The 27,007-nt window shown below is 32.9% G+C and overlaps 1 protein-coding gene across 2 annotated transcripts in view; it reads right to left on the bottom strand.

Annotated features, from left to right (window-relative positions):
- LOC129217051 (dual oxidase maturation factor 1-like) overlaps nucleotides 1-27,007 on the bottom strand; it is a 170,925-nt gene that overhangs the window by 117,789 nt on the left and 26,129 nt on the right. Inside the window, exons 1-2 of one of the 2 annotated variants that reach the window (XM_054851292.1) lie at nucleotides 5,354-5,485; nucleotides 1,514-1,747 (exon numbers count right to left, since the gene is read on the bottom strand). In XM_054851292.1, coding sequence (XP_054707267.1) covers nucleotides 1,514-1,681 — 168 coding nt within the window. In that variant the 5' untranslated portion in view covers nucleotides 1,682-1,747; nucleotides 5,354-5,485. Of the gene's footprint in view, nucleotides 1-1,513; nucleotides 1,748-5,353; nucleotides 5,486-27,007 lie in introns of those variants that run through there. The other variant, XM_054851291.1, reaches the window with a different exon arrangement.

The following is a 27,007-nucleotide window of genomic DNA, read 5'->3' as shown; positions in this document are numbered from 1 at the left end:
GAATAATTATTGAGCAATCACGATTGCTTATTGCTTTCATTTGCTTGTTTTTGGCGTTCCTTTGATTTTTCCCACCGCCACCCTCCGCACCATCATCGTCGACGGGCTCGTCACGATGCTGCTCCTATAGCGAAAGCCGTCTCCAGGTTGCATCCATGTCCTACACACACGCGCATACATACACAACTACACACACACATAAACAAACACACACACAAACACATACGCACACACGTACACAAACACAAACACATACACACACGGATACATACAGACACCTACACACACACACAAACATATACACATACATATACACAACTACCCACACATTCATGCCTGCTCACAGACACAAACACATATGCCTGCACACACATACACATACCCCGCCCCCACGCACACACATTCATACACACAACTACCCATACACTTATGCCAGCACACAGACACAAACACACATGCTTACACACACATACACATATCCCCTACACACAAACCCACACGCCTGCATACACACACTCGTGATTGCGAAAAACATAATTTGAATTCAATATGTCAAAATTCAAATTATTTTTTTTTAAAATTTAATTTGATTTCACTTCAAAGACCAATATGCTAGCACTGCAATACCGCCATAAAATTAAAAGTTAAAAATTTGTACTTGTGGCAGTATTGAGCAGGATGCACGATGAGTGTATGTTAACAAAAAGGTACTTGAATATTTTTCAATGTACTCATACTAAAAATTATAATCCAGGGACTCCCAAACTTTTACGATTCAAGGAACCCTTTGAAGAAATAGAAGTTTCTCACGGCACACTAATATATATTGATATATTGATACCATGGACACACACACACATTTCGCGGAGCCCATCGTCTGTCACTTCGGCATCCCAGTGTGCTGCGGCGCATATAAGCGATCTTTACTCAGGTAGGGGCCTCTCGGTTTTGGGACTCCTGATTGGCCAGCCGACGTGAATTCGCCGCCCATGTTTATTTTCTCATCCAACGCATGTGAACTAAATTTTTTCCTCAGGAGTTCTGAATTAACCTTTGAATGTTTTTAACCCTCTCCCTCCTCCCTCGAATAATGTCGAGAAAAACTTGTTTCGAACTGAAGTAATAATTAGACCATGCAAAACAAGATTTCATGGAGATGGAGGACGTTTTTATGCACTGACCAATCAGTAGTCTCCAAATTTTTACACGGTCTCTAGCAAAGTAAAGGTTGTTTATATGCTGCCGCGGCACCCACTTTGGAAACTCCTGCTATGGGCGGAAAAATTCTTTTGCATAAACATGTACAGAAGAGTATATTTTCTGTCTAAAAACAAAATATCTGTCCATCATAAATTTTGTTGAGAAAGAGAGAGAGAAATATTCATTGTATCTTGAAAAATATCTTGTCTAGCCAATTAAAGTCTCCCCCCCCCCCCCCTCCATCATATTGCTTCTGACCTTATGCTCTACAACGATTCAACATCAGATTTTGCAGAAAAGAGAGACCAAATACCTCTTTCCTGATTCCGGGGAAGATGAGCAGGAACGCAATGAAGAGTGTGGAGAAGGACACGTAGATGAGGATGTTCCGGATGTCTTCCACAACCGGGGTTCTGTTGGCATGGGAGTAGAGAGTGGGCCCGCCGTCCACCCTGAAGGCGTCGAACCAACCCCGCAGCATGGTCTAGCGTGGCTTGGGTTAGTCCGATTCGATGGCACTCACTCCGTTCGGGTTTGGGTCATCTTCCTGAATGAGAAAGAGATGTCAGTATTTTGCGTGGGCAGCGGGATCAAATGGAGGCAGGACATTTGGGAGATGACCCTAACCTACTGCTTTAGTTTCGGAATAGAGAGATGACGTAGGCGATGATGTTATTTAGTTATTTTATTTTTTGAGAAAAAAAAATAAGAAAATAATCTCTTGTCGTAGTAAACCAGGGCAGACTGAATAGTGAATGAGCACTAAAGCACAATCGCATTTTCAGAATTTCATAATATTATTAAAACTTGGTTTATTTGGTACATGAGCACACCTTTTGAACGCTTTAAAGAGAAGTAGGGGAATGTGGGGAAAAGTGAATTAGTTAAGATGACTTAGCCCTTTCAAAATGAACAAATAGGAAATTTGTTTGAAAATTACAGTACATAAAGCAAAAGCAATGTATATTGAAGTAAAACTTACATTGAAACATTACTTTTTATTTTGGGGAATAAAATTGTGCTTTTAAAAAAGTGGAAAAATTTCACTTTTTTATAGGGCAAAGTTAAAAATGAATTTTCAAATGAAATATTTACAATTCTATTGCAAAAAATGTTTTTGATCAAATGAATGAGTAAATTAAAGGATGAATGAATGAAGGAAAAGATAATGAACAACAAAGTAATTAAGATATTAATTAATCAATTAATATATGAGAAAAAAAATGAGTGAGTAAAATAGTCAATGAATAATGAATGATCAAATAAATCAATTATTAAATGAAAGAATGTAAATAAATTAATTAAAAATTGAACACATAAATGGTTTAGTAAATGACTGAAAGAGTAAACGAAATAAAGTATTTCACTTTGCCTGCATGCTCTTGATCTATTGTAAAAACTATTTAAAACACAAATAAGCTTAATATTACATAAATGAACACTGCACTGAGTTTTAGAAGGTCTCAATAAATATTAAAAATTTCAATGAAAATTATTTTATCATTTGATAATTAAAAAAAAAAAGTTCAACAGCAAAATATTACAATCTGAGTATCAATTTTCAAAAATTGCTTCTAATTTTTCTGGCTGGAATATACTACATGTGTAACTACATAGTTAAAATATTACCCGATAGGTGGTGCTGAAAGCAGAGTAAATGTGTAACAATTTCATTTTGCACTACATTCCCCCACCCGTATTTTTAACTTAAAACGTGACAGCTCAAAAATTAAGGTAATTTCCATTTGTTGGAAAATAGAGAGAGGAAAAAAAATTTACCTATTAAAATTTTGCATTTCGGTTTAATTTTCTAAACTTAGTTTAACATTCCTTTTTTCGAAGCAATAGAAATTTAGGTTAAAATATTTATTTTTCAGGCTTATTTACTGAAATTTTCGCGAAATAATTTTTGTTTTTAATAGTATAGCGAAAATATTTTTTCGTTATAAAATCAGTAAAAAATACCCATCAACTCGCATTTTCGTCTAGAATTAGTAAATGTTTACATTTTACTTAAATATTAATTGGAAAACTCTTGCTAAAATTTTCAGCTAGGGGCAGTATTTTACAGGATTTTTCTGCATTTTAGTATACGTTGGTTTTCAAGGCATGAAATATTTTGATTTTGAAAATTGATTTCAAATAAAATGAGATGAATGTTTACAATTTCACTTTTGGCAACTCATTTTATTTCGTTTCATCTAAACGTCAAAATGGAGGCTTCCACAAAAATAAATAAATAAATAAATAAATATCTCAGCATAGTTTTAAAATTTAGGAAACTAATCTTTGAAATTTCGAAGGAGTATTTTTAAATAGTTACAATAATTTAAATTTTAGTAAATTACTTTTAAGATATAATAGAACGCACCTTTTATAGTTTAAGGAATTTAGTTTTAAGAAGTAATAAAAACTTTTTGTGTGTGTGTGTGTGTGTGTGTGTGTGTGTGTGTGATCCTATGGTTCAAGCTTTTTTTATCTCTTGAAATTTATAGTCACAGAAAATATTAGGTTGCAATCACAATTTTTACATTTGAATCATTTTTCTGAGAAACTCAATTAACAGTTTAGAAGTGTCAAAATATTTCTCCATTTTTTAAAAAAACTAATAAGTTGTCTTCTTTTCCTGATATTGCTTCTAAAGGAGTAAAAGGGTTTCTTTCGACAAAGCTACTTAAATAAAACAAGTGAAAAAGTAAAGCATGTTTTATAATTTTGCTTAAGAGAAAACGACGTTTTAAGGGATTAGAAAATTCAGAAAATATCGAGTTCTCTTAACTCATTAAATGAAACTTAAAACTATTGTAAACACACTGAATAAAATTTCATTGTTCTAGTTCAGTGGTTTCCAACCTTTTTCAGCCCATCCCCCCCCCCTGTAGCGGTAGGCTGACACCTAACCACACTCTCTCTTCTTCCTTGAAAAAAAATAAAGAAAGAAAGAAAGAAAGAAAGAAAGCAGAAGTTAGAGCTTGCTAAAAGCGATATTAATGAAAATATAAATTTTAAAAATGTAAAAGTATTGGGGTTTTTTTTTTTCGTTTTTTTTCTAAATGATTTTTTCCTAGCAAAATAATAGGTATTTGAACAAAAAAAAAAAAAAAAAAAAATACTAAGATCATTGACGTACTTTCCAAAAACAAAAGTGCGTTTTTTATGAAATTACATGTTTTTTTTTTTTTTTTTTTGGAATTTGATGCGGATTAAATATCACTGACACTAAAAATTGAAATTTCAAAAATTCATAAACTTGGCGATGTTTTATGATATACTACTTCCTTAAGGTTCAACCGAGGTGCGAGGAGGAGGGTCCTTAACTTTGTTTGTTTTTTAGCTTGTAATTTTTTGCCTAAACTCTAAGCAATGCAATCAAGTTTTACAACATTTAAAAAGTGACTTTTTAAATGTATGTTTTGAAGTTTAGGACTGTTTTTAGTTTTCCAATATTGGTAACTGCCAAAAATTTTGTCTTGTAATTTTTTGATTGCCGTTTAATTTGATATAGTTTTATTTTTACAAACAATTTTATAGTGTTCTTTCTCAATTCTTCTTCAACCCTATGTCCACAGGAAATTTTTTTTGTGTGTGTATGTGTGTTTTAAAAATAAAGTTTTACAGTAATAATTTTAGAATCCAGATGATGCATTTAATAAAACTGCACTGCATAAGCATTTTATAGACTACACAATTATTTTGAATAACGTTATAGAATAGAAATTGTTGAAAGATTTTTTTCTGGTTTATAGCTATGATCAGAAAATATTTTCAATACATATGTTGCTAATGTAATGCACAACTGTTATAGACGTGATTATTGTAGTATTTAAAAAATAAAAATAAATAAATAAAATGCTTTTAGATTAAAATTTTTTTTTTTTAACTTGGCAAGATTTTAAATTTTTTTTTAAAAAATTATGGGTTAAGAAATAAGTGGGTATCCAAACCTTTCAAAAATTACTTTTAAAACTTCAATTTCAAAAAATCAGAGCAGGATAATGCGACTCCTTTATTCAATAATATTTCAACAATTATCCGTACCTTAACGGAATTTCACATCAGTACACAAATTTTAATAGTATTACCCGTCAATTGTAAACTGTATTTTAATTTGCCTAAGGTTCTATAAGGAAGAAAAACTCAAAAATTCAAATACCTTTTACAATTCGGTGCGGGGGAAGCTGCTGAATTAATTCTAGGACCCCCTAGCTCACGGGGCCTGAGGAAAATGCCTTCACACACGCACACCACACTCAACCACTTTCCGAACGTCTACAGAAGATATTCGCAGAGATACTCTGGGCTAATCTGTGCCCAGCGAAGCGTAGAAAGTGGTCTGAAGCAACAAACGTCAAATAAGTGAAAGTGAAGTCGGGGAATTAAAACAGATAGGGAGGCAACAGCGTCACGTGGTCGACAGTGGCCCACTTCCGATAAGGTGTGCGTGAGCAGTTTACGGAAAAAGGGGTCAAGGGCTACCTATACTCGGCGGTAGTTGACCCTTGCCGTCGAATAGCGTTATTACTGGGAAAACCTTGTTTCTTGTCTCTTTGGACTTTCGCCGCTCACTGCTGTCTCGGTGGTGGTTTGCATTGGAAAAGACGGGGAAGGTCGGCCACTGCAGGGGAACTGGCATCTCTTTCAGAATCTTCCCAGCCTGTGTGAAATGAGAACTAGAGTTCGAAGACCCCACCTTGACCAAGTGACATTTGATTGTGTTTTTGATTTGCGAGTAAATTTGTTTATGGCAATCAGTATGCAGCAAGCAACAGCGGGGTGGTTGGCATATAGACTCTCCAACGAATTGCAGTTGGTGTGCAGAAATGTTTTTTTCCGAAATGCAGAGGACAGAGCTGTAACTTCCCATTTATTGAGGAAAAGGCTTTGCCAAAGATTTCTATTAGTTCTGTATATATAGAAAAGTTTTAAGAGGCTATAACTCTTAAAACTTTTATAAAGAGTTAAACTGGTCTATAACTCTATACCATTAAAATTTAATTATTTTGAATCAGTTATTAGTTTGGATAATTGTGTTAACTAATCAGTTCTCCACTAGTGTGCCGTGACCCCTGAATAGAATCATTAAGTATTATTTCTTTCCTAGGATGTCGTCATCACGAATAGTTGTCTTTTACTATCTCAGTAAAACACCATATATATATATATATATATATATATATATATATATATATATATATATATATATATATATATATATATATATATATATATATATATATATATATATATATATATATATATATATAGTTAGGTTCCTTTTTTAATGTACTTCATTTTAAAATAGTTAAGAGTCATAAGGAAATAACTTTAAAAAATGTTACAGTAAAGCATAAAATAATAATAAAAAAATAATAATAAATTAAAATAAATAAATAAATAATGTCAATAACAAATGTCCCTAAGAAGAATTCAAAAACTTAATAATACTAATCAAGATAATAAATTAAGGAAAAAAATAATACTAAGCAAAATGTTTTATAGCTTGTAGCCTTATTTTTTTACTTCTTCAAGAAAAAATGGGTTTTCTGTCTTTTGTCCGTTGCGATATCTAGTTTTTGTACGCTGTCAGAAAAATGACGGAATACCTTAAAGATAAAACAAGCTTTTAGTTCCAGCATCTCTTGGAAACAGGACTTAGTAAACGGATATGAAATTTTATTACAAATCAATCCTATGCCATAAGTGCTCTTAATCTATCTAACTTAAATTTCTAATTCAGAATGACTTTCTTTTTTTTATCGAAGTCCTTAAAAATCACAATAATAGGGTTGTTTCCTTCAGTCAAAAGTACTACTTTTAGTCACTGAAATTGATAGAATGAGTAAAAAAAAAAAAAAAAAAACATGGACCCAGGAAATACTTTCATTTTCCCTACAGTTATTTTTTAAAATGTCCGATTTCGAAAACAAGGCGTGGTCTTTACGACGTAACAAATGATGCAATTTGGCGCATCTTTCTACAGCGTTTCCACGTTATTATAATCAAGAAGCGAATTAAATATTGCGCTCTACGCTTGCTATCAAACATATCGTTGCCAATACACGTGAGTAAAGATGCGAATTAAATATTTTGCTCTGTGAATGGCAACATTGAATGGCATTTCATCATTTGTGATGTCACACGACAGAAGCGTAAACAATGAAAGCGCACCGATTTAAGTTTTTTTTTTTAAGTATTAAACTGAAATAAATGATTTAAAAAATGGTCAGATCCTATGTTTTCAAGCATTCTCTTTCAGAAAAAAATGCTTTTAAAATTTTGGAAACGATCCCATTATAAAATGGGTGTGTGTAACTCGTAAACCTATTACGCTCATATGTAACGAGTGTAAGCGATTATACTTTTAACTGAAATATATTTAACTCAACGTTTAATACTTTTAACTGAAGCAAAAGCTTTTAACGTTTCTTTAACTGATTTCTTGCTTTTTTCTTTATTTATATTTACATTGATTCGGTTGAACGAAAATAACTGTACAAAGTTGCTGGTTAGAAAGATAAAAGGAGAAAATCATACTACATGGTACATGTCCTCCAACTCGAGAATGACATACTTACAAAAACATTGAAAGATTAATAAAATAAAATGTAAGTGTTATGAATTATAATATTGATACAAATATTTCGTAGTTTAATTCGATTAATTCATTAATTATGTATTAAATTGCATACAAATAACTTCTGTGAAGAGTTAACTATGCCTCAGTTCCTCCTGGTGCTGCGAAACGATGCGGAAAAGACAGATTTACAGAGAATCGATAGAAATCGCGACATTCATGGCGATTCTCGTTATTTGACAGTGAGCAGCGATTCGATTTCAAAACCGTTCGCTATCGAACTCAATTACTCGATATAGAAAAGAAATTTTTGCTCGTTGTCGCTACCTTTGAATGTAGCCACTTGATATCGAGCAGCACAATCGAACGTGACATTTTTTTTTTTTGACCAATCAGAATGCTTTTTTTTTTTTTTTTGTTCTAAATGTGACCTAATCGAGTCTGAACTGTTTATTGGGCTTTAATTAGCGCATGCAAAGCCTATAGTTAGGGCAAACCTAACCTGGCAGCGTCATAATGCTGTGGTTAGGATCTGCGTAGCCTTCACTATGCTGCCATGTTAGGTTCGCCCCAACTATAGTGTTTGCTTTTCAAATTTAAAAATTGCGAATTTTGTCCCAACTGAAAAAAAGCCAATACTATATGATAGCAATCTTGAGGGGGTGGGTCACAAAAAAGTAGAACTTTAATTCATTTTGTTTTGGATTCAATTTTTTGATCAATTGAATTCATGGTAGCTGATGCGCTGATGTTCAGTATTCGGTAGTTAAATTTAAATGTTCCGGGAATAATTATCATGCTTTAACTCAAAAAAATTCGGAGAAAAGGGTGTGCTTGGTTCTTCTGACCGAGACGAGTTCTACTACGAGTTCTACCAACGTTAGTTATATACAGGGTGATTATAATTAAAGTTCCACTTTAAAAACGATGTAAAAATAAAACAACTGGTCAGAATGACCTCAAATTTCAACGGAATATTATCGAAGAAGGGGGAAAACGTATGACAGAAGAAAAATAAATAGTTGGAATTTTTAGCCATAGATGGCGCTGCAAGTGTCAGAATATGTAAATCAAAACACCTGTCATGCGCCCGACTCATTGAAGTTGTTATAAAAATGCCAAATGCACGTTTTTTTCCTCGTTTCGTATATGAGAAGTTCACTATGACTGTCTCAATGAAAGACCTGGCCGTCCCGATCACCTGATCTTAACCCGTGTGACTTGTGGATATGGAACTATCTGAATGCTGTTGCGTTCAGTGCTCCGATTGCAAACTTTGCTGAGCTAAAGACATGCATTGCGCAACACATTCTAAACGTGACCCCGGAATGTGGAATATGCTGTTCCTCGATTTCAACTTGTTACAGAAAACGGGGTACATTATATTGAACATCTTTTGCGCCAGTCTCACGAAAATTAAAGACCGATTTGATTTTTACTGATGCTTTTAATACGGTTTTCGGCCTCAGCACAATTAAAAACCAATTTTTCCCGTCCGATGTGATATGACCTTTCCGTGTTGGATGCGCTTACTTATTACTTAACTAACAGTATCACACCAATATCCTCGTGCACGCTGAGTAGTACAATGTTTTAACGTATAGTTTACACTTTAGGTAATATTTTTTGATTTATTTGTCATTTGTAGTAGACCACTATTAAATATAATGCTTACAGCGCCATCTATGGCTAAAAATTCTAACTATTTATTTTTCTTCTGCCATCAAGTTTCCTCCTTCTTCGATAATATTCCGTTGAAGTTTGACGACTTTCTGACCAGTGGTTTTATTTTTATAGCGTTTTGAAAGTGGAACTTTAATTATAATCACCCTGTACAATTATACAAAAACAGTTGAAGTTTTGCCCATAACTTAGTTACTGCTTCTCTTTTACACTCCGGCTGTTCAAAGGGTTATTAAACTTATTAGTGAGTCGGTAGGTTGGGTATTTTGGGATGAGATAAGATATGGATTAATGGGAAAAACTTTATGCTCGCAGTCATCAATGCAAAAATTGCGTCACGGTCCAACTTCAAACATTGAAACTTGTTTAAAATAATATAGTTATTGTGAATGTAAATTTTTTTTCACAAATGTATATGTATCAGTTCTGTGAATAACTAGTCTTCCCGGAAATTGCAGGGTGGAACACAAAGCGCAACCCCCTACTTGTGGTGGTTTCTGGATTGTTAATGCAACAAAATATAACTGCATTTCCAACAAAGAGTTGCATAATGCACATTTGTTGTAAAAAAAAATCTCTATATATAACAGGAATCTAAAAGAAGAAATACCGCCATGTGCAAAAAAAAAAAAGACTAAAAATGTCGATTTTTGGTTAATTTCACGAAATTTGGCGGCTTATACGCGAACTAAACTGTAAAGGAATGTAAATAGTATTTTCATAGATATATGAAAAAAGTGTTAAAATGAAGCATTCAAGTAGTGTTAGAACAAAAATTTTAAACTTTTGGATTTTCATAAAAATATTTGAAAATTGACCATTTTTTTACCCTTTTTTTTTTCAAATTTTGCAACCAATGCGCGATTGAATAGACATAAATGTTAATGTTTTTAATGATTTTTCCCATGCTTAGGACGACAACGCACAACTGGTTTTTACTGTTGGAAGTTGCTTATCTAAATTTTCTTTTTTTTTTCGGCCCACCCTACTGGACAGCATGGTACAATTTTTCAAGTGGTCATTTTACAAGATTTAAATAAAACAATTTACTGTCGTGTCAAACTCGAAGCTTGCAATTGAAACTGTGAATGAAACTGATTCAAAGTTTATTTGGAAAACTTTTCATTCTTCATAATGTTTTAGTTTGTGAATGCAGATGTACTTCTGTGTTTATCAATAACGATAAAAATTGGGTTTCTTGAAAAATCGTCCACATCAAAAAGCAAAATGTGGGAATGAGGGCTCTGATCTTTTGAACGAAAAAAGTTTCATTCGGATTAAACTGCAAACTCCAAAAATATTAGAACGGGGAACAAAGTGATGGATATAATAGTAACAATAAAGATAATAATAATAACAATAATGATTATTATTATACTAATAATTATATTTAGAATAATAATTATTATTTTATTGTCGTTGTGATAGTTATTGCTGTTGTAAATATTGTTGTTGTTATCCTCATCATCATCAACATCGTATCATCAACATCATCATTATGACTTTTATCATTATTATTATTACTATTATTTTATCACTTAATAAAGGTAATTTCACGATTTTTAAAGAATCGTCACCAAGCGTTTTTTAATACATATTTTTTAAAACTTGTTTGGTAAAACCGACAAAGAACGATATTAATAAAGACAAAAGTGTGAGAAAGAAATTTCAATTTGGAATCAAATAAAACTGTATTTGTAAGACTTTAAACATGTAAGACTGCCAACATTGTAAATAATTAACTCTTAATTTCACTCCTTGTACATCAGCTTAATAAAATTAAACCCCTCAGCTCGAACAGGAGTGTTTGTCCGTAAGTAGTGATTGCAATACCGGTATACTGGTATACCAAATACCGGTATTTCAAGCAATTTTGCAATTCCGTAATACCGGTATTTTCTGAGGTAAAATACCGATATTTTCGGTATTAGCTGAAAACAATATAAATAGTTTCAACTAAAGACTTTTCCATTTAACTTATTAGGTATCTACTTATATTTTAAATGTGTACATTTCTTTTTCCTATGATACAGATCCAAAATCAATTTACTGATGTAAAAATTTGGCTTCAAATGCACGAACTAATAGAATATCGTTTGTCATAAGTAGCGGAGAAATTGCAAAATGACATTGTCATTACTAGATGGTGCGATGAATCGCATTTATTTCCGCTTTGGGCACCATGTGTTTATTTTTTTCTATTTCCCCGATCGCTCACTTTCCTTTTTGTGAGAATTAATTTCGAGTGTAATTTTGAATGCATTTGTCCTATGACCAATGTATTCCAACCGTCAATTGCAGTAATACTTTATAATTTCTTTTTTAGTTATTCGTCTCAACTGTACTAAATTTTGGCAAAAAGTTTTTCTTGTTAGCATAACAAATGGTTATTTGTTGTCACCAGTATTGGTTTGTTGTCCTGTCTCGTTATTTAGCTTTATACGTACTTGGCAAGATAATATTCAGAAATTGTATAGTGACTTGAAAATCTGCTAGTGGTAAAGCATAATCAATTGAAACTTATTTTCAGATATTTACATAATTATAATTGCAAAGAATTTTGAAAAGAAAGCAGAAACGAATAAGAAAATCACTTAAGATCAAATTTAGTCAAGTTTATCGTAAATTTCAAACCAAAGAGTTCATAAAAAGCAAAGAGAAACTTCTCTTGCTCTAGATAAAATGATGTTAATATTGGAAAAGTATCGTCTCACAGAAAGAAATTACAATTAGCTATAAATTAAAAAAAAATAATTATGCACACAATGCAAAAGAAACACACACTCACATAAAAGGATTTATCCAAAAACAACAAGCAAGATACCGAATTATTTGAAGATGAAAAACTTCTAAATAATTATAGAAGGTGTATCGCGCATTGTTAACAGTACCACCGACCTGAGTAAATGCAGAAAGAGTATTTTCAACTGTAGGAAAGTTGAACACTAAAACGAATTCCAGGCTTACAGACAATTCAATAGATGCATCATGTTCTTTTACTTTTTTGACTTTTTACTACAACTGTTCCTTCATTTTATATTTGTTCACAATACGTTTTCATAAATAATACAATTTGTGCACAAAACGATGAAATGTGGCAACGAAACAATATGTTTTCAAGCCTTTTTTGAGAAATTTCAAATACCGGTATGGAATGCCGGTATTCCAGGATCACGTGAATTTTTGGTTCGGTTTTGCAATCCCTATTTGTAAGTAATAAAGTTCATGAACCTACATTTAAGAACTTAAGTTTAAAAAGTTTCCATTACGAAACGGAATTTTGCAGTAAGTTACCGCCCTAAGCCATGGTCTATCGCAGAAATACATAAAATACACCGCCAACTCAGTTTCGCCTGTTTTCCGCCTCCAGCTTAGTTACTTCCTATTCCGAGCTGATGAGTACTAAAAAAAAAAACGAAACTGCAGTCCTCGGATGAATTGACTAAGCTGACGGTTTACAAAACGGAATATTTGAGAATGTGAAAATACCACACTGAAGAGAGATCATATTAGTAAAATTTTGTATTTTATTCAGTCTTCTTTTTTTTTCCTGATGTAAAAAAGCTTCTTACTCGTGCCATAATACCTATATTAGAAATGTCCCATTTTTATTTTCATTAATGCGCGGCGTAAAAACCCATCCATTCGTATTTCTTAAGGAATACTAACGTCTACTTGCCCATATAAAGGGTGTCCCAAAATTAACGCAAGATTTGAATTTGCCGCCATTTTTGCAATAAATGGTTGGCAACCCTGAAAAAAGAACAATTTGACAGCTGAGAGTTTAGGGTAATCAAAAATGGAGCGTTATACGATACAATAACGCGCTTTCATTATTGAACAATTGTTTCAAAAATAATGAAAGTTGAGGCTGGTCAAGCAGTTACTGTTATTGGCACTCGGTATCGCAACACGGTAATGCACGGGTGGTTGTGGGCTTGTCGACATAGACCTTTGAATTCAAATAACCCCATAAGAAGAAATTTAAAAATGTTAAATCACACGATCTAGGGTGCCAATTCTGATCACCGAAATGAGAGAGTACGCGAATAGGAAATGCCTAATGCAGTAATTGAAATGTTTCACTCCCTCTAGCTGTAAGGTACAATAAGCACCCCATTTTTACTAACCCTAAACTCTCAACTGTCAAATTGTTCTTTTTTCATGGCTGCCAACAATTTATGGAAAAAATGGTGGCAAATTCAAATCTTGCGTTAATTTTGGGACACCCCTTTATGAGTTCTTTTATTTACGAAGAAATAAAACATGGTTATGGCACAATACAGTTGTCAAACCAGACACGTTCACTCAATAGAGGCAAATGATATGTTAATTAAACTAGAGGTCAAGTTATTATTTGGCCACCATCCCGAGGGTATGTATTTCTTGAATTGTGTATGGTAGAACGTTTGACGATGAAGTAATGAATGTGCACAAAAAACTGTCATTTTCTTTTATTGATAGTTCATAACCCATTTTTAATACGAGTGGAGGGGAACTGGATCGCCGTGGACTAGTAGAGAGCAGTAACTACAGATTTTTCATTGTCTTGCATTTTTGTCATCTATTGTACGTCAGATTTATTGTACAATTTATTTGGTTTCCGCTGAAAAGAAAAGTGTTCAATAAACGTCTAATTACAACATTTACCTATTGTTAGTATGAAGTCTAAAACAATGAGCTTCTTCAAATACCTCGAAATGCATGGGAAAGTATTGGGTGCATGACTGGTAAACTTTCTGCGAAAATATTGAATTATAAATACATAATTCTACGTAATTAATACACTAAAAGATGTTCAAAAAGTTTTGATTCAATGCCATGCTCTAATTTTATTGAAAGAAGTGGCGGGAGTTCCCAGCACGAGTGTCACTCTTTTAGTTCGTGGTGTCATTTCCTCCCCCCCCCCTCTCCTATACGCAAAAAAGTATTGTTTGTAAACATGTAGTTCATAGAAGTTTTTCAGGAGTAACTTTTTTTTTATTAGTACAGTGCTCGCCACTAATAAAATCACTGGATTATAAAATCAGCCGCTTTATAGAATCAAATCTAGAAGAACAGAATCATTTCTATATCAAAACATGTTAGGTTTATCCTTTAATAAAATCATCCTCGCCGTTTTATAAAATCAAACTTTTAGAGAGCATGTGTTAATTCTTCTCTGAATAGAACCAGGATTTTATTTTTTCTTTCAAGGATTTAAAACATTACAGCACTAATAAAATAACAAATTCTACAAAACCGAAAACAAAAGGTAAAGGTTGTAGGTTTTTTTTTTTTTTTGGGGGGGGGGGGTTGAATGAAAAAAAAAAAAGAAGAATGAAGCAGTCTCAAGATAATTGTTTCAGAGCCATATATTTAGTTGGTGATGATGCCTGTTTCCACTTCGCAGAACTTTTTCGAAATGCAGCCCTGCTCACTCACCACTGAGTCAATCAGTTCGTACTCATTCAGCTATCTACAGCGGTTGACGGTTCAGTTTTACAATTGAGTTAAAATTGTTAGCTAGCAAGTCGTGACGACTTGAGTGTGAAAGATTAATTCGAAATTTTGAATTAGTATGACAAGCTTCCTAAATGTAGTTAGTGTGATGCTGCAATTAAATTAGGATTTCTCAATCTTTACTTTCAAATTCTCTTATTCAAACAACAATAAGTCAATATTTTAAGACCTTTGAGAAATTTTAAAAATGTACCTTATGTAAGTTAAAATGTCAACTGTATTTTGCAACTGAACTAAAATAATACAATACAAATAACTAATCGTAATTTATTTCGTTTTTAGAGTATTTATACTTAAAAACCTTTTATTTTTTTCAGTGCATGTGTGCCGGTTTATAAAATCAGCCGCTTTATAAAATCAAATGTCCTCAGAACCAATGTGATTTTAATAAGCGGCGGGCACTGTATGGTATAACAAAACTATAAGTTAGCTTATAAACATTAAAATATGTACAAAGATGAATTATGAATGAATTGTATGATGGACTAAAACTGAAAATATAATGCATAATGTTTTTAAACATATTTTAAAGCTTTCAGAAATAAAGTACTTACATTATTCATCAAATCCGAAATCCATTTCGGATGTCAACACCAGAAAGGTGTCATCCGAGGCGGACCACCCCCTCCACCCAGCCGTGATTACGCAATTACTAAAAGTATACCAAACAAACTATAAGAATTCATTGCTTTCGATCGTTTAGTATATATGTTGTGGCAATATTAACCGTAGGAAATGCTCTACTTTCTGTCAGAGCAAACGGAAAAAATATGACTCTTAAAATGGTCCCAAAAAAAAAAAAAGCTTCTCAACTCTTGTATTATGAGTCACAGTCTCAGATATCGATCTGTAATCTTTACTAATAATAAAGCTGAAAGTCTCTCTGTCTGTCAGGATCTCTGTCTGTCAGGTTCTCTGTCTGTCAGGATCTCAGTGACGCGCATAGCGCCTAGACCGTTCGGCCGATTTTCATGAACTTTGGCAAAGTTAGTTTGTTGCATGGGAGTGTGCACCTCGAAGCGATTTTTCGAAAATTTGATTTGGTTCTTTTTCTATTCCAATTTTAAGAACAAAATTATCATAAGATGGACGAGTAAATTACAAAATTATCATAACGTGGAACCGTAACATGAGTACAAGCCAATTGGCGAGAAAATTCACCATACATTATTTGTAAATATACAGGCGAACCAAAAGACCTTTTAATTTTTCTATTACGGGCAAAGCCTTGCGGGCCCCTTCATGCTTTGCTTCATACTAATAAATGAAATAAATTAATATTATGAGTTGCCAAAATTACTTACAAGTATCTAGGAGTGCGTTTAGATTTTGTTTTTAAATATAAATATGAAACATACTTTTGAATTAACATAATAATGACTGAAAAATTGTCCAATATAATATGGGACACACATGGAAATTATCCAAATGCTTGGAAAAATTTATTTATTTATTTACTTAGTTCATTTTATTTAATTTTATTTATTCGTTCATTTCATTTAATTTATTCGATTAATTGAATTAATTAACTCTTCCATTTAATTATTTATTTATTTATTTAATTTTATCTATTGATTAAATTTAATTTTTTGAGATGTGTCAATATGTCGCCGGAGCGCATTATATTGTATTTTTTGGAGCAGGAAAATACCTAAAAGGAAGAATTATAAAATAATAGTAGCAGTCGGGATGACCACATTTTAGAAAACAAAAGTGCCTTTTACGTAAGGGTGTTGCAATGAACCGGTTTCAAAAAATTGTTTCTCACTTTATCTTTCCTGAGGAAGTTACTTCCTCGACATTGCGAAAATTCCTTTTCTCACACATTATTACCTTAGTTTCGAATCTGATACACGCTCTCAAAAATATTTCATTTTTTATGGCTTGAGTGTTATGTTATGAGAATGATATGTGACTAAGAGGAGGGTTTTCCCCATTGCTTTGATAATTGTACGTTCTGCAGAAAAGGAAGATAAGAAAGTTTGGAACTGAACGAATGGAAAACATTTTATTTAAAATTATATGAATCAGCATTTCTTCCGAAAGTAGCAATAAGTAACGTGTTTTTTTTTTCAATTTATGCAACGATAAAGGAATTTTAGAATTCATTGTGAGTTAGAAAAATAAAAATAGAGTAAAATTAAAAAATATACAAATTGACCTTTTTTCTGAAAGTAAGTAAATGTAACTTTTTTTTAGAAGTAGATTACGAAAAAGGAATTTCCGAGATGATTATTAGTTGGAAAAGTAAAAGTATGTGATCTGTTGTTATTAATTGGGATTTTGTAGTGAGCTTTTCCACGAAAACAAACAATGAATAAAGAACTTTTTTTTAAAAGTAATTACAAAATAAATTTTTAGAAATGAAGAAAATACTAAAAGATGACTTCATTTTTCATAACTATATTCCAAAATTCAAAAGTCAATTGAAATTAAAAAATGATAATTTAAAAGTGGTTGGAAGTTTGTATCGGACCCCTTCAACAGTTTTTAAGGAAAGTGTAATATTCGAATGAAACCTTTTTATTTTAATTTTTTGTTCAAATGATCTTCAACATGAAACATTTCCAGGCCTTATTCTCTGTTGGAGTAGTTTTTTGTCCTGTCTTGAATTAAACAAGCTTGATCGCAAAGAGAAGAATGTAAGTTTCAACGAACTTGTAGATTTTATCATATTGAGTCTATTTTTGATTCGTTTATAAACTATTTAACGTTGGCGTGAGTTGGGAAATATATAATTTTTATCAGGTGACGCATGACTTTTAAGCAAAAAATCAGAGAATTTAAGTTTTCTACTTCTCATTTTAAAATAAATGTGAGGGGAAAAAAACAAAGATTTATGTGGGTACTATATGTAGACAAAATGAATTATCGGAATTCAAAATTTCTAAAGCGCGAATTCATATAGCAATTTCAAACGTTTTCAAGTCACGAAAGACATATAAATGGATGAGTTTTATTTTGGGATAAAAAATTTTCTTTCATTTATAATTTAACTGTTTTATGTCTTAATTTTTGAAATATTAATTTCTAAATACTGATAAGAATTAATTAAACTTTACTGACTTGAACTGTTTTGTTTTCAAGCGATATTTCATCCCGGAAAGAAAAAGTGTATAAAATAATAGAACATCGACAAATTTTAAAGATAACTATTATGGATAGGCACGTATAAAGCGAAAGAGAAAAGGCGAAATTTAACGAAATTTTAAGCATAAAAATTTTGGTTTTTCATACCAGATAAAGACAAAGAGCTATCTCATATTTACATTGCACAAAACATATCAACTTATTTTTATTTTATTTGAAATGGTAAGCTACCCAAGTGCAACACAAAATAAGCGTAAAAATAAACAATGAATTAAAGAATAAATTCTGCAAAGAAATTGCTAATACTTTTCATTGATACGAATAAAAACAAAATGTCAAAAGAAGAAACAGAACTTTGATATCAAACGATTGACGAAATGGAATCAGTTAAACTAATCCTCAAAGTTACATTTGTAACTTCTTGATAGAAACATTGAAATTCATATTTTTAGCAACTTGATCAAATCACTGTAAAAATAACTTTTAAAAGGTGCTCTGATCCCTTAGAAAACTTGCAGTGAAGTTCATTTCTTAAGCCTGAAGTAACACAAGGAGCGACAAATTGTAAGAAAGGAGGTGTAGTGCATTTGGGGCAATTTTCTTTAAACGTTCTATGAACTTTCAAGCACATTTGACGTTTCAGAAAGAAGAAAATTTAATGGAATGCGAGTCAGAAATATTTATGTCTGAAAATTGATCAATTTGTACATGCTCCGTGCATTTTAAGGATATTTAATTTCGTGAAATTGCAGAATTTAAAATTATGTTGGCATAAACCTTTAATAAATAAAAAATTATTCGCGCAGCACCATGTCTCGCTACACTTTCCAAACCTTATGCAGTCAATTCTCCGTATCTCCCCACTTCGTTGCTTCAGACATCGCTCACCAATCAGCCCTTTGTTTTCTAAGTTCAAAGATAATATTCTAAAGCTCAAATTCTTTTGTTAATTTATTTTCTGATAAGTCTTCCTGTATGAGTCCATGTAAAGGTTAGATGAAATGAATTAAACTTTTAGGAACAAATTAATGAATTAATTTTTAATTCACTAAGAAAGCAATAAAGTAGGAGGAAATTTAACGAAATTTTAATGAATAAAAAAAAATTCTAAACATTTATATGTAAGATAATATTACTTTTGTTCCATAATTAACTAATATCGACTTGCAGAGCTCTGTAACGATTAAAAAAAAAAGTTTAATGCTTTGAATGAACTTGAGTGAAAAAGAAGAGAAAAACCAAATGCAATATATGCGAGATGATGCGAGTGATTTAACTCGAGAGACAGAAGGAAGAAGCACTCGATCCGTTCTTCTGATTTCCGTCAAGTTTTTCCGTCCAATCCTATCTTTTTTCTTCAAGCTTTTTATTTTCTTCCGACAGATCATCTCTAAATGAAATCTCAACTCCTAAACGCAAGGCATGCGAAAGCCCTGTTACTTCAAATCCTGGCCTTGGGTGGGTGCATTATCCAAGGCTACGCCAATGACCTACAGGTGGATGACCGGGATTTTTCGGTTGCGAAACAGCTTGGTTGAATCTGAGAATCCTTGGAGAGGGCCCCGACCATTATGTGGTGCAATCAACAACGGAACACGCTCCACAAGATTGGGAAATGACCAGAAGTCGTTGGCTTCCGAAACGAACGAACTGTTCTTAAATTTCAATTGTAATGCACGATTAGCCCTTGATTTAAAGAACATTCCACTTGGACATTTTCTGCTCAAAACTGCTTATTACACACAGACTCGGTTAATGAACCTGCCATGCAAAAGTTAGGCGTCCTCGACACTTGGCCTTTTTTTTCTTTTAGTTGCCGAAGTTTTGCTTGGGCGCAGTTTTAAAATAATTCACATAACTCAAAGAAAGCTTTTGACTTCCGATAATCTAGTTATTGTTAAACATTTCGTTCCAAGGAAAAATAGGAAAAACAGGGAAAATTTCTGCATATAATCGCCAACAATTACAACCTTACTGATAAAATTTTTGATAAATAAGAGAATTGTTGAAAATCACTTTCAATTGAAAAAAACTTCAAGTTGGCAACTTTTCTTAACCCGGGAGAACTCACGTGCTGAACATAACACAAGGTCGCGCAGTGTGCCTGTACGGTCCCATGTATAAATATTTGCTTAATGCAATTTATGCATAAAAATTTTAACAAAAGTTTGATGTTAATTCGTAAAACAGATATTTTTATGTGCAAAAAACAATTTGGGAGACTTTAAATTAATCACTATAAAATGTTTTCAAGAAATACGTAAACTTATTATATTTCCAAAAAAGGAACAAAATAAAGAAAAAACACTAAAAAGACACTTAACACATACCTATATTAAATTTCATATGTATTTATCACGGACATAATTGGAATGAATCTTGAAAATAAATTGTTCGCATTTAACTCAAGAGATTTGGATTTTTTCGATTTGGCTCCCTATTGGATTCGGCCTTCGGTTGCGCTTTTTCCAAAAATGAAAACCTAACTACCGGTAAGTGAAGAAAACGCAAAAGAAGATTTAGAAACTAAACTAATGAAGTTCAAATTCAAATCTGTTCAATTGCACCACCGAAAAAAAAAAAGATTTTAAGTGACTGGGTGACTGTCAGGACCTCGCGCGAGTTCTCCCGGGTTCTAATATACATAACCACTAAATATTCAAAATAATAATAAATGACACAAGATATTTTGTAAGGTGTCCATGTTCTGTTTGGAAAAAACTGGGCGTTGATGAAGCGTCAGAGAAGAGAATTCTAAGAAATGCTAAAAATCTACACCATTGTTCAAAGATTGAAAAAAAAAAAAAAAAAAAAATACACACACACACACACACACACACAGAGAGAGAAATTCGATGTGAAAAAGCGAGTTTGAATATTTTCTGTATAATATATAAAGCTAGTAAAAAGTGAGGAATGGGTTTAAATTTACGACCGTTAGGTAAATTTCATTATGAAAAGTTAGGCGTCAAAAGTGACAACTAGATGAGAAATTGTTGTAGTCAAGATACGATTAACGACCACTTATTTCGAGCCTTGGCACATACACTGGAACGATCCCAGAGGCTGAGGATAACAGCGAAAAGTTTATATTTGACAAAGTTTTAACCTTTTATTTGAAAAATAAAATGTGATTCTAGCGATAGTATTGCATGAGACTGGCACTCTTAATTGTTGGATTAAATACTCAGTTAAAGAAAAAAACTCTTTTTAATTTTACTGTTTACAATCGAGGCAGTGAGAAACAAAGAGATGTCCGTGCCAAAATTAAAAATTTGATGATAACCAGTATAAATAGTAGGCGAATCTCTCCTCTGTTTTGGGGCAAGAGATGCTACAAGTAGGCAGGGGAGTGCTCAGAAGTTTTGGGGCCCGTCTAAATGACTTTTACGGGTCTCTCTCCAAATTGTTTACCCCTACGCCCCTACAGGTATTTCAACCCTTATTTTAGAAATCTCGGGTCCCCTTCAGGCTCAGGCCCGGGCCAACAGGTGTGTCCCCCCCCCCCCAACCCCGTACCAGCTCTTGCTGGTAGGTACTGGTAGGTGCTGATACACAGCATGATTTAGGAACAGTTTTCAATTGAAATCTACCTAAGATCTGAACTTTAAACCCGTTTTACTCGAAACTTAAAAAAGCACACTTACATGCCTTTGCTTTTCACTGCCTCAATTTAATTTTACAATTTTTACGTTATACTGCTTTTAACTATTTATATATAAGTAAGGTGACCTGACATCCCATATTGAATAGGACAGTTCTGTTTTTAGATAGCTTGTACCGTTGGCCCCAAATCTGCAGAAATAACCGTTTTTTTAAAGTGACTGAAGGAACATTGAATGCTTCAACCGAAAGTCGTTTAGTAGAGGTATTTAAGCATTCTTATGTGAATGAATTAAGTCTTGCGTGATTTTTGAATTAAACATAATGTTTGCCTGGCCCTAATGCACCTGCAAAAGGGGTATTTTTGCTTATGAATAATTTGCAGACTAGCAAAAAAGCACAATAGAAAACTGTGATTCCTAGGGCAATGTTGATTGTAAAAGTAAATTGGATGAAATTCTGCTAAGAATTTTATTCTTAGTTAAAACCAGCACCAAATGTACTCAAGTAAATTTGTACGTTAAAAAAATGCTATACTAATTTTTTTAACAGTTCATTTCTGTTTTAGTGTATCCTAAACTAAAAATGATCATGCGACGTCTTTTTTAATGCTTATTTATTTATTTATTTGTTTAATGCTAATGCAGTTGTCCAAAATTGTTATTTGTCTATGAAAAAAAAATAATTTGAATTTTGACACTTGGAATTCAAATTATGTTTTCCGCAATCACGAGTGTGTGTATTTCGGCGTGTGTGTATGTGTAGGTGTCTGTATGTATGTGTAGGAGCCTGTATGTATGCGTGTGTATGTAGTGTATGTAGTTGTGTGTGTAGGTGTGTGTGTTTGTATGTATGTGTAGGAGTCTGTATGTATGCGTGTGTGTGTATGTATTTGAGTGTGCGTATGTTTGTGTGTGTATGTGTTTGTGTATGTGTGTAGGTGTATGTATGTGGGTGTGTGTTTGTGGGTGTGTGTGTACGTGCGTGTATGTATGCGTGTAAGTGTGGGATATTGACGCAACGTGGAGACTATTTTCGCTAGAGGAGCAGCATCGTGAGGTGGCCGGTCGACGGTGGTGCTGCAGAGGGTGCTGGCGGGAAAATAAAATCATAGGACATCAAAACAATCAAATGAAAGCAATAAGCAATCGTGATTTCTCAAAAATGTGCGTCACGGGACGCTCGGCAGAAGTGATAACTTTCATAGGATTAAATTATTATCATTTTTTAATCCAATGAAAGTAACAATTGGCTTATGGTAGCTATAATAAGCAACGAAATTTATGCATTGTATGTTATCTGAAAATCTTGCAAACACTGCATCAAGTACAGTTCCGTGACTTGTAGTGGCTTCTTCTGGCTTATTAATCATTTGTAAATGTAATTTATATTGTAGAAACGATAGTAAATTTTTAGCTCGATCAGAAGCAAAATTAACGTTAAAATCTGCGGTTAAAATTAAAGGAATTATATAATAATCTTCATTTACTAAAGCAGAACCTTCTTGTGTATATTTTAAAAGCTGTTTATGAATAATTTGAATAATACTTGAAACACTTTTGTTTGGAGATATAGATATGTTGGCACTAATAATTTGTTTCTTTGCTTTATTGGAACATTCCACTATACACATTTCACCAATATCATTTTGTGTACCCGTACTAAAGCTTGTAGCATTATTAACATTTAATCCTATATTTAGAGAGACAAAACTTATGCAAACAAGATCATTCTGATAAACTGCTACGCCTCCTGCTCTTATATTTTGACGCTTTAATTGCACAATACGTTTAAAAGATGGAAATAAATTTTCTTATCATCATTCCTTCCCCCCCCTTGCAAAAATCACCAGAGACCCTAACCGCACAATTTATTGGATCCCTCGCCACCCCCCCCCCCCCCAAATAACTAACTTTTTAACGAGTGATTGTTTTAAAGTCAGTTTAGATTTTATTCTGTGATGCATAAATTAAATGTTTATCTATTATTTTTTTATTTTCTCGGCCGTCCCTAACCCCCGCGTTGCGGAGTCTGCGGGGATGAAGTTCGTTTAAAATATGTACACCTTATCACAGTTCAATGCCCTAAATAAAGCCAGATATTTTTAGCATAATTAATCGCAAAAATGTTTTTGTTTTGAAAATAAATTTAAAGATTAAATGCTGTTTTGAATATATATTGTTTACAATGTTATTGGTACTATATTGTATTATCAAACTCACCTTTCGTTAGGAGATTGCGTTATGTTGCGACGATCATTTATCTTCTGTTAGTTTCATTACTTTTTCTACCATCACTTTACGTTTAAAGCTGACCCAAAGAGTAAATAAACAAAATTTCAGCGACCATGCGCTCGTTTGTCGTATGCGCGAACGAAAGGAATGCGAGACGAGAGTTGCGCCGTTATGCGCGTTATGTCACAAATAGGTTTACCCTACCATAAGAAGTTATCACTCAAAAAATAGCCTATAGCCTTTCTCAATAATTAGACTATTCAACACAAAAAGAATTTTTCAATTCGAACCAGTAGTTTCTGATATTAGCGCGTTCAAACAAACAAACTCTTCAGTTTTATATTATAAGTTAATTATTAAGAAAAGTAAAACAATAATACGTATATTATACTTTTGTTTTACGAACCATTTTTAGCGTCGTTTAGGATTTTCTCTGAAAAGTACTCTCGAAATTTGCCTCAGGGCGGACTCGAACCTACACCCACTGGATCACAAAGCCCACACTTTCAGGTCAAGCCACCATGGTTACCCATATTCTACGTTCTAAACATTTTGTATTATAATGTAAATTTTTCCGTTCTCATAACATTTTTTATTGCTGCTCCACTCCTATTAGTTATAGCGTGATGTTATAGAGCCTATAGCCTTCCTCAATGAAAGGACTATTCAATAGAAAAAGAATATTTCAATTCGAACCAGTAGTTCCCGAGATTAGCGTGTTCAAACAAACAAACTCTACTGCTTTATATTATTAGTATAAATAGATTATGCTTAGTTTTTTGAACGGAGTCAAAACTTTTAAAAAAAGAAAGAACACCCTTCAATTAAGGTTTTGCAGCAGCAAGGGGCGGATCCGGAAAATTGGTTTTTAGACCGTAGGTCTATTTTTCGTCATTAGCCGTCCCGGTAAGCTTTAATATGAGGGGGGAAATTTCTTCAAGAAAGAAGAAAGATCTCATACACCGACAGAAAAATAATCTACAGAAATATAGTCTAAGATAAGATATTGAAGAGAACTGTTTTTATTTTTGAAAATTTATTTATTTATTTATTTATTTATTTTATTTTATTTTATTTATTTTTTTTTGCTATCGCAGGCTGCTTGAACTGCTATGTAGACCGGTCAATTTAGACATAAAAATAGTGATCAAATAACAAAAATTCCGGGAAAGCTAAATTTTTGTAGAGACCTTGGGTTTAGCATTACAAATAAGGGGCCAAAAGTCCTCGTCGATCCCCTGTGCGCTAAAAAAGTTATTCGGGGTCAAAGGTCAAAATTTTAGGTTTTTTGGATTTTTCTCAGAAACGGTAAGTTTTATCGAAAAGTACCTCAGACCAAAGCTGTAGATCTCAAAATTCTCTATAAAAATGGTCCTTATGATTTTTATCTCCAAGACCAAACTTTCCCAGATATTGCGTATTCTCAAAAGACAGCCAGTCACTTACAAAATCCCCTCTACTCGCATGGCCTTGAATAACATCTGGCTATTCTAATCCGTGTGGCATCGTTCATGTACCCGGAGGTGCCCAACCCACTAAGGGTATGGGCGCAGGGCGCATCCCTCAGTATCGTGGAGCCCCCCTCAAAAACAAGAGCCTTCTCCAAAAACTGAGAAAAATACCCCTCTAAACACCCCCCCCCCCTTTAAATGTTTTTTGAGCTCTCAAACAGTAACCACATTTCATACAATAAAACATAGTTTGGCTGGCGAGTCGCATTATTATCTTGACTCCTGACAATGTTTGGCCTTAGTGATACATTGTAGTTAAGATTTCTAGATTCTAAAATCCATCTATCTTGGTTAGACAACAAACTGTGGTTGACGCTTCTTCATAAAATTTTGCGCGTCGTCTCGCTGCTTTAGTATAACGTGAGGCATTGAAAATCATATAATTCAATAGTTACGCAATCAAGCACCATTTCTTTTAAAGTTTTATCCGATATTCTTTTTTTAAGAAGATGATCCGAGTTTTCCCACTGCTGCTTATCAAAGAATTCAAGTTGAAATCTGGAATTGTAAATTTTCGCTGTACAATCGAATTCTTCAAACTTGTCATCGTATTATGTTTGGATCATCAGCTCTTGTTCTACAAACTGGTTACTTAGAGAATCTAAAAAATATGACACTAGGTATTGCGGATGACCATCAGAGAACTTGTTTCGAGACGGATTACGACGACCAGTTCGAAGATGGACAAAGAACATTAATAATTCCAGATTTCAATTTTGAAGCTGAGAGAATACTATGAGCTCATTAATAAACGGAACTGGTAAAACTCGGCAGCTCCCTCTTTCAAAAAGGGGACTTTCGATCAAACTTTGAAAGAAATTGCTTGATGGCGTATCTACTGAGTAGTATGGCTTTCAAAACCTCACATGTCATACTAAAGCAGCGAGACGATAGGTAAAATAAGAGAAAGAAGTGTCAGGTACAGTTTGTTGTCTAACCAAAAGGGATGGATTTATTCGATTCAGATTAGAATCTAGAAATATTAAGCCACAATATCATCAAGCCACAATTTCAATCAAGACTGAAAATTATGAGAAGCAAAATCGTTCAACTCGCATGCCAAACTTATGTTTTATTGTAATCAATGTCGTTACAGTTTGAGGGCTCAAAACCCATTAAAGTTTTTTTAGCAACGTCTTTTGTTTTAAAGGGTGACTTATGTGGGCTGTTGCAAGCTACATTTATATTTTAAAATTTTTATACTTAACGTTTGTTCTCTATCATAGGTAAATTTGATATTTTGATCCAAAGTTATGAGCTAAGTGGAGAATTAACATTTTTTTTTACTAGATAAGAAATGCTTTTATTGCTCTTTTTTTCCGTATCTAAGTAAGAATTAATTTAATATGAAAACAAAACTTTTACAAAAACATAATTTCTAATGTTTTTTCTCTAGGTACGGAGCAACACTGTGTTAATCAATTCTGACACTATATTGGTCAAATTCAAGATTCAACGCATGTGTGGAACTTTAAAATACAGTTTATTATTAAAATGATCTTATGCAATGTGTAATCTACACAAAAAGCCTGCTCTTAAGAGCGATAACATCAAATTTATCAAATTTTGATACTTGATGAAATTATTGTAACTTTTTCCAGTTTTTATGC

Source organism: Uloborus diversus, chromosome 2, assembly GCF_026930045.1.
Source record: "Uloborus diversus isolate 005 chromosome 2, Udiv.v.3.1, whole genome shotgun sequence".
NCBI lineage: Eukaryota > Metazoa > Arthropoda > Arachnida > Araneae > Uloboridae > Uloborus > Uloborus diversus.
This window is presented reverse-complemented; position numbering and strand designations above follow the sequence as displayed.